This window comes from Orbicella faveolata, unplaced genomic scaffold (genome assembly GCF_042242905.1).
Source record: "Orbicella faveolata isolate gen_17 unplaced genomic scaffold, um_ofav_v1 contig_3, whole genome shotgun sequence".
Taxonomy (NCBI): Eukaryota; Metazoa; Cnidaria; class Anthozoa; order Scleractinia; family Merulinidae; genus Orbicella; species Orbicella faveolata.
The window spans coordinates 16,420,969-16,433,528 of NW_028301558.1; the positions used below are offsets into that span (position 1 = coordinate 16,420,969).

General features: G+C 39.2%; 1 protein-coding gene across 1 annotated transcript; it reads right to left on the bottom strand.

Annotated features, from left to right (window-relative positions):
- Positions 1–201: 201 nt before the first annotated feature.
- LOC110062120 (homocysteine-responsive endoplasmic reticulum-resident ubiquitin-like domain member 2 protein) lies at positions 202–11,550 on the bottom strand. The gene is made up of 8 exons (XM_020768987.2): positions 11,336–11,550; positions 11,166–11,243; positions 8,671–8,751; positions 8,152–8,297; positions 7,547–7,705; positions 5,462–5,847; positions 2,394–2,470; positions 202–1,762 (listed from the first exon to the last, which is right to left on the bottom strand). The coding sequence occupies exons 1-8, from the start codon at positions 11,480–11,482 to the stop codon at positions 1,559–1,561; spliced, it is 1,278 nt and encodes a 425-aa protein (XP_020624646.2). The 5' UTR covers positions 11,483–11,550; the 3' UTR covers positions 202–1,558.
- Between the last annotated feature and the right edge of the window lie 1,010 nt (positions 11,551–12,560).

Here is a 12,560-nt window from a genome sequence, read left to right on the forward strand (position 1 = left end):
CTGGCTTTATTTTTCTCCTCTTTTGACGAAATAGACTCGCCTCAAGTAGAAGTAGAAATACTCCTAGTCGCTTCATGCTGCGGAAACCGGGATAAGCTCCGGCCTGATGGGCCACTTGGCTCGTATGCAGACTTAACCTTACATGTACCTCACCAAAGCCAATGCTACATAAACCAGAACAAAATAACAGAAAGACAGGAGTCGAGAGTCATAAAAAGTTTATTTTTCTTGCCTTTCGAGGCAGGTAACTCATACTACTTTATTAAAATCTACATAGATTAAGTTACATTTTCCTTCATATTTACACAATTATTTTCTTCCCGCCCTTCTGTACAACACTGTACGTGTACGTACATATCTATACATTACAGCTATTTCATGGTCTCTGGTGGAATAAAACTCCTAATCAGAACCAACGCAATCATCAAATACAGCACAACGAAAAGTATACTTCTTCCCTACAAAATACTTCTACAAAACCAAGCAGTTACAGCAATTCTCGACAATTTATTAATCTGGGCCTCCCATTGGTCATTGCTGCATGCTACATGTACGTGCACAAACAAATCAAAGTGTTGCACATGTAAATTAACTCTAGATTCACTTCACCTCTGGTAGTGTTAGTGTATACATTGCCCTTAGTTAGAGATATTGTAACTCTTCAAAAGAGGAACATTCAATAATTTTGATGTAATCTCTTCTATGAATGACAAGCCACCCTTTAAAAATTACTACATAAGTGACGATCTGTTTTAATATATATATCTTTTATCACCTATCACCAAACACTTTATTCAAACAGGAGAGTACCAGCAATGAGCACTAGAGGTCTAGTTTTTTTTTTAATTTTTCAACATTAAATTATCCCTTAGTAAATTAAAGGGAAAAAAAATAACAGAGCAGAGAAAAATTAAAATCTTTATACATTGCATATCTCATCATGACCTTGGCAACTTTTCAGTCATCTTCATCAAAACGATAGATGGAGCAGCAGCCAATAGGACATAAACTGAGTTGATAGAAACATACACTGTACATGTACATGTAAATGTTTGCTTTGCTGGTAACAAGCGGTCTGAAATGAGAATATCTCAAACTTGTATTGTAACAGCATAATTTCCAGGGAAAAAAAACCTTCAATGCAGGTAAGCCAGCCACCTTCCATGACTGACAAGTGACAATCCATCTTGTCACCATTTACTCATACACAGCGCGGCGATAGTACGTTTGTGGCATTGATTTAGCCAACTGCACATTAGGCCTAGACAACTATGCTTAAGAACGATATTTTACTATAATAGAAGTTACATTCAGGTACATTTTAGCATCAATATTGGTATTATTTATGCTACAAGTGTATAAAAATATCTTTTACTTTTTGTTTGGTGTTTATGCAACTTAGATAATTACCCATACACTTAAAATAAATTTTAAGGACTACACTGTACCATAAGCTGAATTTTACAGTTTTTCAGCATCCAGCCCATAGAATTCCATAAATAATCCACAAAGGCTACTCCACCAGTAGAATAATTCTCACAAAAAGTTCCTTGATGTATTAATTTTGAACACCAGGCCCATTTGGAAATAGTGACGTGAAAAACGAGGTGACAAAGTTGTAAGCTACAGTTGTGGCCGATGGTCCCGGGGGTGGAGTGGGTGGGGCAGGTGGTTCTGTAGAATCATTGGTGTCATTCTGCTCGCTGTCTTCGGTGTTGTGTCCTGCATTATCAGTTACATCTTCTTGAGGTCTATTTAGATCCTGAATATGAAATAAGCAAAATCAAATGTACCTACAATAACTTGGTTGGAAAGCCCATGAACACTCAGGGCTGTGCTCTAGAGGCATCCAGGTGCCACAAGGCGACTAACTTTTGCCTTTGGGCAACTGGAAAGACTTACTTTTTTTTTACATAAGCTTAAAGGAGCTCAGTCACGGTTTGTGCATATTGAAAAGTTTAGCCTCAATTTTTCAAATTCGTCGTTTGTAATCCGTGTTAATCTTCTCCATCCTTAGCCATCCTTGTTCCTTTATGGTTTATCATCATCTCTTTGGTGTTTTTCCATCTTATTAAACTGTTATTTTCAGGTTTCCTACCATTTAAAGGTAAATTTGTGTGTGGCCAAAATAACTCAAGATACCATGACTGAGCTCCTTTAACTGCTAGGGATCCAAAGTTTCATGGTTAAGACACTCCTCGTAATTTTTCTTAAACCACAGCCTTTCTTGATAAATGCTCACAAAATATGCCCTCACTTTTATGATCAACAAATCACCATAATGTACATGAACATCCACTAAAAGCAATAGTCACAAAGACATTAGTACACGGACATTCAGGTTAAGCATAAAGCAGTTTTGTTTATATTAGTACAGAAAAACCGAGACATACATTCTGTTCCTGTCTCTGTTCTTCTTGCTGTGGTTCTGGTGGGGGCGCTGGTGGTGGAATTTCTTGACGATTGTTTCCTGGAGATACAATAAGGAAAAGATTGATTTGAATACGTGTAATTCTTGCACAATGTAAAATAGTACAGTGATACATTTTGTACATATAACATCTGTTGTTTTAATTTGCTAAAGTAACAGACAAAATATGTGACCTTTCACGCGAAAACGTGCATTAACGACTTTCCGTTATACGGGTGAAACGAACGGCCATCGAACGGGTTACAAACGGGTCACCAAGCCGTTTGAAACGGGTTTCAATGAGTGTTCGAACGGGTGATTAAGTATTCCGAACGGGTAGCCTAGCCGTTCGAACGGCTCAGGAAAAATTGCGAACGGGTAGCCTAACCGTTCGAACGGCTCAGAAAAAATTGCGAACGGGTAGCCTAACCGTTCGAACGGCTCAGGAAAAATTGCGAACGGGTAGCCTAACCGTTCGAACGGCTCAGGAAAAACTGCGAACGGGTAGCCTAACCGTTCGAACGGCTCAGGGAAAATTGCGAACGGGTAACGAAACAAACCGTTCGACCGGCTCATAAAAAATTTCGAACGGCTGATAAAAGACTTTCGAACGGGTGATCTAAACGTTCGAACAGCTCATGAAATCTTCGAACGAGCAGTCACGAACGGCTTAGAAACTTCATGATTATAATTCGTTTAGTTTATTTCGAATGGTGCCGTGCCGCTACACATCTCACTTAAAATAATTTCGAGCGGATGGCTGTTAATCATTGAAACTGCTCCTGTTACTACTTTATTTCACCACTGAAAGCCAAAGAAAGTAAACCTGAAATGCAGAGAACATTCGTAACTGAGTTTGCTGAGGCGGAACTCGAAAGAAAATCAACGGCGAATGCAAACTTGGTAAGTATTTGCGGTGATGTTTTTTCTAGCTTTTTTACAAAAAAAATACCCCAACTTTCTGTTTCTAACAGTTCCCGATACATTTTCAAATTGTACGCTATGCTAACCCTTACTTTTGACTACGACTCAAACGCATTGCCATCAGTTCAGTTCGGCTGCGTGTCTCTACACCGATCTCGATAAATTTGCATACAAGTTACACAACAGTGACAGGTAACGCAACACCAGCCAAACGCATCAATCTGCTTGACGTGCTCAAAAGCGAAGAAATCATAGCAAAAGTGACAAAGTTTTTACAAGAAGGATGCGGGTGCTCTCGTGGCACGAAAGGCGGCCAGTGTTGTGAACAGTTTTCGAAGGAAGTTGTTCTTTCCAACTTAAACAATTGCCTGGAACTGTCGCATGGAGAACTCGATCTTGTTATCCTGGCAAACATTCAATGCAAATTCAGGGCGTCACAACAACATGATTGTTATCTTACCTGCTCAGTGCATGCTGCCGTCTTACAGATTTCATTCAGTGGATTCTCTTCGAAATAAGAGGAATGCACAAGGCAGACTCATGAGATTTCGGTGTCCAGAAAATCATTTACAATGTATGTGCTTATCACAACCATAGTTATACCGGTAACGTTTATTTTACCGCATTGTAAACAGGGTAGAATTTAAGAAGTTCGCTTCTATAGGCGACTTTCAAGTTTCCTTGACTACCGTATGTTTAGAAACGCAAAATATATTTTCTGCAAGAGCTCTTCGCCTGTAATTATAACTTTGCGAGAAGTTTTTAAAATTTACAACATCGTAGTTCTCATTATTTTGTTTACACAAGCAGCGGTTCAGTGTGAGCTTTGAACGAAAGTTGTCTTCGCTCACAGATCACGCAAGAAGAAAACGAAAACAGCACTTCTGAAACGGCATTCGGAAGCAGAAACCGTTGGATCCCAGGCTAACTACACCGTAGTTCGATTTTTCTGCGTGGACTGTCTCTTCATGAGTTTCATTATTTGGAGATATTTTCTGATTGTCGCGTAATCTGCTAGCAGACTGTTCAAGTGATCGAAGGGCTTTTTTCCTTAGGTGACATGAACACGCGAGTACCCGAACAGGTTAAGACAACCGCTCGTATGCCTAGATATTTTTATTCCTGAATGGATGATCAAAGCCGTTCAACGTTTTACTGAAGTCGTTTGAACAGATGGATGTTCCAGCGAACGGGTGAGCAAGTCGTTCGAACGGTTGGATGTTTTTAACAAACGGGTGAGCAAGTCGTTCGAACGGTTGGACGTTTTTATCGAACGGGTGAGCAAGTCGTTCGAACGGTTGGATGTTTTTAACAAACGGGTGGGCAAGTCGTTCGAACGGCTGGACGTTTTTATCGAACGGGTGAGCAAGTCGTTCGAACGGCTGGACGTTTCTACCAAACGGGTGAGCAAGCCGTTCGAACGGATGCAAATTTTTTTGAACGGATGACCCAGGTCGTTCGAACGAATGCAAATTTCTTTCAAACGGCTTTCAAACGGCTTCTAAACGGAATTCCGTTCGAAAACGGAAAGTCGTTATAGCACGTTTTCGCGTGAAAGGTCACATATATGTATGCCCAAGAAAATAGCATTTCCTCCAAGGTGTAGGATAAGTACTGATGTTTGTCAATAAATGCTGCTAAATCAATTTGGATACACTTGTTTCCAAGATTCATTGTACAATAAAATGTATATTTAGAAAGGTGTAGTTAAACTTTGACTTTCAAGTCTTTTTTGTGGGTTAAACAGATCTGCTTTAAAAAAAATGTTCACTGACTTCTATATAGCTGGTTCAATCTGTTAACTAGAGATTTGTCGTTGTTGGTATGTTCAGAAGATTATAAGTAAATTTTTCACAACTAATCATCATGATAATAATAAAATGTAAAATGAGTTCTAACTTAATAATTATTATTGTTTTGTAAACTACTGTTTAAGTTAGAACTCATTTTACATCCCACTTTCTAAGTATACATGGCATTCTTTTAAGGATTAAGGAATCACCCACACATAATATTTACATATACAGTGTACAGCAGGAAGTCAAATTGTATACAGAGTCTGCTAACACATACATGAATGAATATTGCTCTCAGATTAATGCCACATCAAAGTTTGCTAAGGCTCACCTCCATTTCTTCTGAAGATCTGTAGAATCCCAGATTGGTACAAGTAGATCAAAACAAATGTAACAATCAACACCAAGAAACGACTCGTCGATGAGTAAAACCAAAATATGCTCAACAAGATTCCTATTCGGCAAAGTGTGTAAATCTTATCCAACCAATCACGATTAGGGTTCTCTTCATCCTCCTCTTCATCAAAAAGAGGTCCTGCATTGGCATTGGCTTGAACATTCTCATTCACTTGTGGCTGGGGTGCCTGTGGTTGCTCAGCAGCCTGTTGTGGAGGAGTCTGTGGTACATTTTGAGGTGGTGGCACCATAAATGGGGCTTGAGGTGCAGGAAAATGTCCTGCCTGTGGGAGCCACGGGTAGGGCATTTGCAGATGTCCACTGTAGACAGAAAGGCATGTTAATCAGCTAAATTATACAAAATGTGAAAGCATACAACCTGAACATATATAGATTTAGCCAAGCCTAAAAGCAGAGTTCCAAATTGAAGGCTTTCGCGCAAAAAGGGCGTATGTACCATTTTGCATCGATTTTTATTTTTTGCAGGATTGAACTAATTTTTGGAAGACTGACTTGTTTTGACATGAAAAGCATCGTTGCGTAATTGTTTTTGTTGATTTGCGCTTCATTTTCGAGAAATAACGTATCCAAAAAACTTAGTTTTCCAAGGGTATCTTTTGGAGATCTTTTGTTGAGAGAAAAACAAAAGAAACCTTTGTTTTGCTAAACGATGAAGTTACCGAAGCATGGTATTTGCCGCTAGTTTTATTATTTATATAATTACGCAATTCTCTTACTGTTGCTTCGTTAGCACAAGCGGATAAGGCGTTGAACGGGCCGCATCCGAGTTTGCTTTGTCATGACACCAGTTTGATACGAGGTTGGTCGATTTTTTTTCCGGTCTATTTCTCTACTTGTTTCAAAAATCAAAACATCTATTTAAAAAAAATCATGCTGTCCAAGCTGCTAAATGTAACCGTTTAAGTTCGCGCTGCGTCAAAATCCACCTTCGAAGGATTCACTCCAAAAGATGCTGCTCGGAAAACTGAGTTTTTTTGCATACGTTATTTCTCGAAAACGAAGTGCAAATCAACAAAAACAGTGACACAACGATGCTTTTCATGTCAAAACAAGTCAGTCTGCCAAAAATTAGCTCGATCCTGCAAAAAATAAAAATCGACCCAAAATGGTACATACCCCTTTTTGCCCAAAAGCCTTCCATTGTAATAACTACATTTAAACATAAAGGAACAAGAGGATTTGTTTTTCTTGGAAAAATGATCGATTGTGAGCATGTAATTGTTCAGCTTGTGGTTTTGCTGTTTTTTTGCCTGTTACATTTTAACAAACTATACCCAAGAAGCAAAACCAAAATTGTAGAAATTACATATGCCATATATCAGGGATTTCCCAGGAGACAATTGTGCAAGGAATATGTCAGAAGAAAAGTCAACAATGTGCCAGGGGTTAATTTGCACCAAAATTTTGCCTTTGCATGTACTCCTTCCTTCTCCAGCAGAGTAATAACCTGACTTGAGCCTGCGATCCAATTGAAAAACAAGTCCCAGGTCAGTGTCAAATTAAAAAAAAAAAACATGTGACCTCGATGAGCTCTAAACCTGAGCACACAATGTGGTCATGTGATACTGGTCAGCTGATGGTTTGTTTTGACAGCTGTCAATTAACCATGACATGGATGCCCAAAATCAAATATGTACATGTAGCTATGGTAATTGGTGCTACTCTCTTATTTTTCAAGTTATTGGTGCATGGACATACATGTACGTACGTTTGTACGACAGTCACATGAAAACCAAAATTTTTTAGATCGATGGGTTACCAAATTTTCTAAGGTATGGGGCTCCACTCAAGCACCTTTGGCGTGCAGGAGCTCTGCTACAAAGCCAAAACCAAAAGCTACCGCAATTGCAGTAAATTGTCAAGTTCCAACATGTGCACAGTTACAGTGTGCTTGACTTCGAATATATAGAGCAATTAGAGTTTTGACATGATCAAACCATTTTCTTTCCTACAGGAAATTACTGGGTTAAAAGCCTTGCCTAAAACACAAGTCACTTACTAATTGGGTGGCATGTACATGTTTGGTTGAGGTATTCTTCCGGCTGCCATCTGCTGAGCAAACATTTGTTGCATCCAGTAGGGAGGTGGTACAAATGGTGGCATAACATAGCCATGTCCTTGGGCTGGAAGGTTATAACCGGCATTGGCCATCTGCTGGCTACAACAGAAGAATGTTTTGATAAAAGTTCACACATAAATTTTGCTTAATTAAAGATGGAGTTGCTGGTCGTGTCCAAGCCATATTTTGTAATACTGCCAATGCATGTGGCTCTCAAGGTATTGGTGAAGAGGGCATGGGTTCAAACTTCATTAAAACCATGCACTTTTTAATGGCTTCTTAACACTGAACTCAGGGCAGGAAAAAAAAAGAAATTGAAATCTATTTGCCCAGTGGGCTAGTAAGTTTCAGCTTTCAGTTGCCTCCACTAATATGCAGCCTACTTGCCATCCTGGCAGCCAGTATGGCAATCAGAGTACATGTACACCTGTATGCTTGGATCCCTAACTAATAAATTGCTTTCAACTCAATGTTTAATTACACGTACATGTAGTATTGCTGTCTTAAGTTTTGGAATAGCTTCTGACTGGAAATTAGTCACTTACTGGTACATATTGTACTGTGGATAGGTAGGTGTATTTGCCCCTCTGTATCGCAGTCCATCAGTGGTTGTTTGTGGTGTAACAGGTGTGGTGGGCGCTGTTTCAGTAGTTGTAGCACCACTGCTTGTTGTAGGAGTACTGGACCCCTTCTGAAAATAAAATAATAACAAGCTATAAATAAATATCGTCAGTCTTCACAGTGTAGCCAATAGGTGATACAATACTTTGTATCACTGGGCTGTACTGTCAAAACACTTACAAGCCAGTGACACCTTCACTGGGATTGTGGTTGGCTGGACAACAATGTGCAGAGGAAGACTGCAATAAATTTGCCTTGCAAAAGCTCCTCCAATAATTGATGTGGTGCAAACAATTACATGTTCAATCTCCACTTATCTCTTTTAGAATTTCACCATATCTCAGTTCATTAATATCAAGGTTACAAGGTATCTAAAATGAATGATAAAAGTGACACAACAATCAACAAAAGTATTAGAAATTCTATGAGGTGACATAATTTACCGTTGCTTGTGAATCAGTTGATTTGGTTTCCATCTTCATTGGACACACGAGATGCACAGTGTGATGTTTTCCATCTTCATGCTGTTGATAGTTCAAACAACAAAATTTTGAGTAGACAATAACTGTACATTTGTAGCATGTAATGACGTTGTTGTCATGCAACGTTTGAAAGATAAAAATGATGCCTTATGCAGATCTTCATTTTGTTTCCTGGGGAGATAAGGAAACCACTTATAATTATAATTCAACAGCTAACCAAAAGTGTGCTTAGAACAATGACAAAATGATTCTCACAGAGCCATGTGCCTGAATTATAGGGCTGCAACGATACAATTCCTCACAATATGATGCCTATCTCGATACAAGTGCCATGATACGATACACGATATGATACACGTACATCATTACATACAACTGACAGGTGACATAATCTTGCTCTTACTTAACTGTTTTGAAATCATTATTTCTATTTATAACAAACCATGAATGGATGAACCACGTGTTTTGTCCGCGAGTGCGCAAGACTGTGTCATCAGACAACTAATTGGAACTGAACATGACCGGAAGCAAGCAAAGCAATATGAAGCAAAGATGGACCTTTTTACCCCTTCCCCTGGCACCTTTGTTTAATAAATTGCTTTAAAAGGGCTTAGACTTGGGTAAGGAGTCATAGAAAACAGCTATTTCTGAATGTTGAATTTTTTATTCATGACAATCACAATATCATAATATCACGATTCACCAGTGCATTGGTGTACATGTACACGTACATGTATCGTTGCAGCACTACTGAATTATGGCATAAACTTGAGAAAGATATGTGTACATACATGTAGACCTCTCTTCATGCCGTGTACATGTATGAAAGGCATTGTTATAATAATTTGAAATAATTCAGAAAATTGTGACAAATTTTGTTGTGATAAAAACTGTCTGAAAAATAAGAATAACATTAAAACTTCACCTTTTGCAATGCTTGTGACAATGCTTCATACTGTAGGACTACACTGCACAATACATGTACAGAGGTAGTGGATAATTTTGAAACATGCAGGGGGGGGGGTCTCTCATCATTAAGCCAAGTGCATACCTCTACTCCTATTTTCCAAAATCAATATGTCTCTTGTGTTGTTCATTTGCACAAACAAACTCCTTTGCAATATCTACAGAGTTCAATGTGTCTGTAACATGTATGACAAAGCAGCAGAAGGGAGGTGTTTAGGTCATCCTGCTTCCTGGTGCTTCTTAGATTTTTAGTCTTTAAAAGTCGCAGATGACACAGGTACAGTTTATAGTGTAATGTCAAATACAATCTTCACAGTTTATGGACCTCTCCTAGTAGCATTTTGGTGACAGGAGTTTTGCTCAGAGCTTCGTAAAAGGTTCTTACATGTATATTTGTAACCTGACGTACATTGGGCAGATCACGAAACAGAATATTTTGTCAAACCAATTTTATGCTGTACTAGCTCGATATTTTCTGCACCAACCCGTTGAGGGGGGGACTCCCCAAATTTTTGTTTGGGGGGAATAGAGACCCCCACTGCCCCTTTGCTGTGCCGCCTATGACATAATAAACAACTTACGGCAACTTGAGTTTGTGCAAAGCAAAATGGTCCAAAAGGTACATCACAGAGTGTATTCGACTTGTATTTTCCTTCACTTGTGTGCCATGCGTGCTCTTAATCATGAAATGCCAGGCATTTTAGTGACTGATTTTCTCTTCTTTTCATTTTAATTACATACTAACAAATTTAATAATAAGATCATTGGTAATTTGAATAAGGCCGTCCTTTACATAAACCTTTCCTGGGATTCCTTGCCTTATACATTGATATTCCGTAAGTACAGTATATTCATAAATGGCAAAAAAAATAAGACGAACAAACAAATACTCTAGAAGATAATTTTTTAACCCTCTGATCAAAATACTGAATGTGAGCTTCACAATTTATGCATTTGTTCAACTTGAATAGAAATCAGTTCTGTTCAATTTCAACAGCTGTATTTTTCCACTCAAGGATTAGACCGCCCATAGTTCTTGCTGCGATTTTTATGTGTACAATGTATCTCGACACCAATCTGCTTAAAGGAACCTTCACTTATAATTGGGAAGCAGCAAGAACCCGTGTCGCGGTGAAGAAGAAAGAAAACATTTTACACCAAATAAGCAACGAAACAAGTAGATACCTGACGTGTTTGCATGAAAACTCGAACATGTTGGAAAAAGATCACAAATATTTATTGGGTAACTCGCGTCATGGGTAGTCATTTAATTTTTCATTCTTCGGCGGTTTTAATTGACAAAACCCCCTTGAATTAGGATTTCAATATAACGTGGAAATGAAAGTAACAATTAACTTATTCACAGCCTAAACTTAGCCGAAATCAGCCAAATGAAGGAACTAAAATGACTACAGTGGCTTTTACAACCTCGTGAATTGAAAACTATTCGTATCTCTACTATCGATACAGCGTAATTTCAAGCTGCTTACCTCGCGAAACACATCCTTCAGGATTAAATTATCATTCAGTAGCTGCCCTGAATAAATGATTCTCTGATGCTGGCTTTCCTTGAAACAGAAGCAAGTCACAATCAGTATAAAGTTCACCTGTTTAAACATAAAGAAGCTCCAAACGCCGTAAACGGAAGTCAAATCTTTACCGGTTTGGTTGGATAAACGCTCGAAAGATGCCTTTTCAGTTGCTCCACTGACCACTCTAAAGCACAGTCTATCCTCAAATCGTCCACCTTTTGGTTAGGAGTCTTCACAACTAAAGTAACAGGCGAATCAAAGACTAAACTAGCCATAACGTTGCTTCAAGTCGTTCCTCCTTCAGCGCTGTCGGGTGAGCTGGCCTTGTTCAACAACAATTTTGTCACGTGATGTCGTGGCACGGACTGGTTGGCCATCTATTCCCATGATTCGTCACGAGAACCGTTTGTTACGTAGCCTTTCCGTCTCGTGAACGTCATCTCCCGTCATGCAATGCACCCCTCAAAATTACCAGATCCCTCACAGTTCTTACAGATAACCATTCTCGTTGCAAAGCGGCACAAAACTTGAACCCAAGGAACTAACGTCTGCAAAAGCCATAGCACCATGGCATCCTTATTTGACTACATAGCGTTCCCGGTATGGTACCAATGAACTCGTTGCGAAGCTAAGGAAGACGCCTGCCTTATAGTTACTTATTTTCGCGGGAACTTTAAAATTTCGCGCAATCGGAACGTGTAAAAATCAAAATGGCAGTCTCCACACACTTTGCCATAGTCGTTGTCAAGCGGTATCTCGCGCCTTTATGTACAGCGGTTGCTGAGAATTACTCATCCGGGAAGGTCGAAACGTCATTTAAGCTTCAAACCCCACAGTGTTGCGGATGGGGTGCGATGTTAAGGCCTAACTGGTGGGTCCCAACGGCTTACAATCAATTGCTTGGATCAGAATTATCCATGGCATTGCATAGCGATTGAATGTTTTTTTTTTACGCGCTATCGAACGGGTCTTTTATAGCGGTACGGCAAAGATAGCCGGCGGAGAAGATACCTTACATTCACGATGATCAACACATTGCCGATATAAACCAATTGATTGCCGCAGTACAAGCGTGCTTTTCTTGAGTTTCCTAGTATGAAATACTACAATGAAAAACCATTCAGTCTTCCTTAATAAAATTGAGAAAGAACGCGTTGTTCTCTCTTTCCGTGGAACGGTTATCTGTTGTTGTGTTGAACTAGCCAAGTTGAGCTGTGATTGGTTTAAAATGCTCTCGCTCGTGCGTGACCCACTAGTTAGAACAAACATGACATACTCTCAACAAACGAAACTGAGAGTTTCCTGCATATAATCTTTGAAAAGTTCAAACCAGTGATAAAGCCTCGGTGGTAA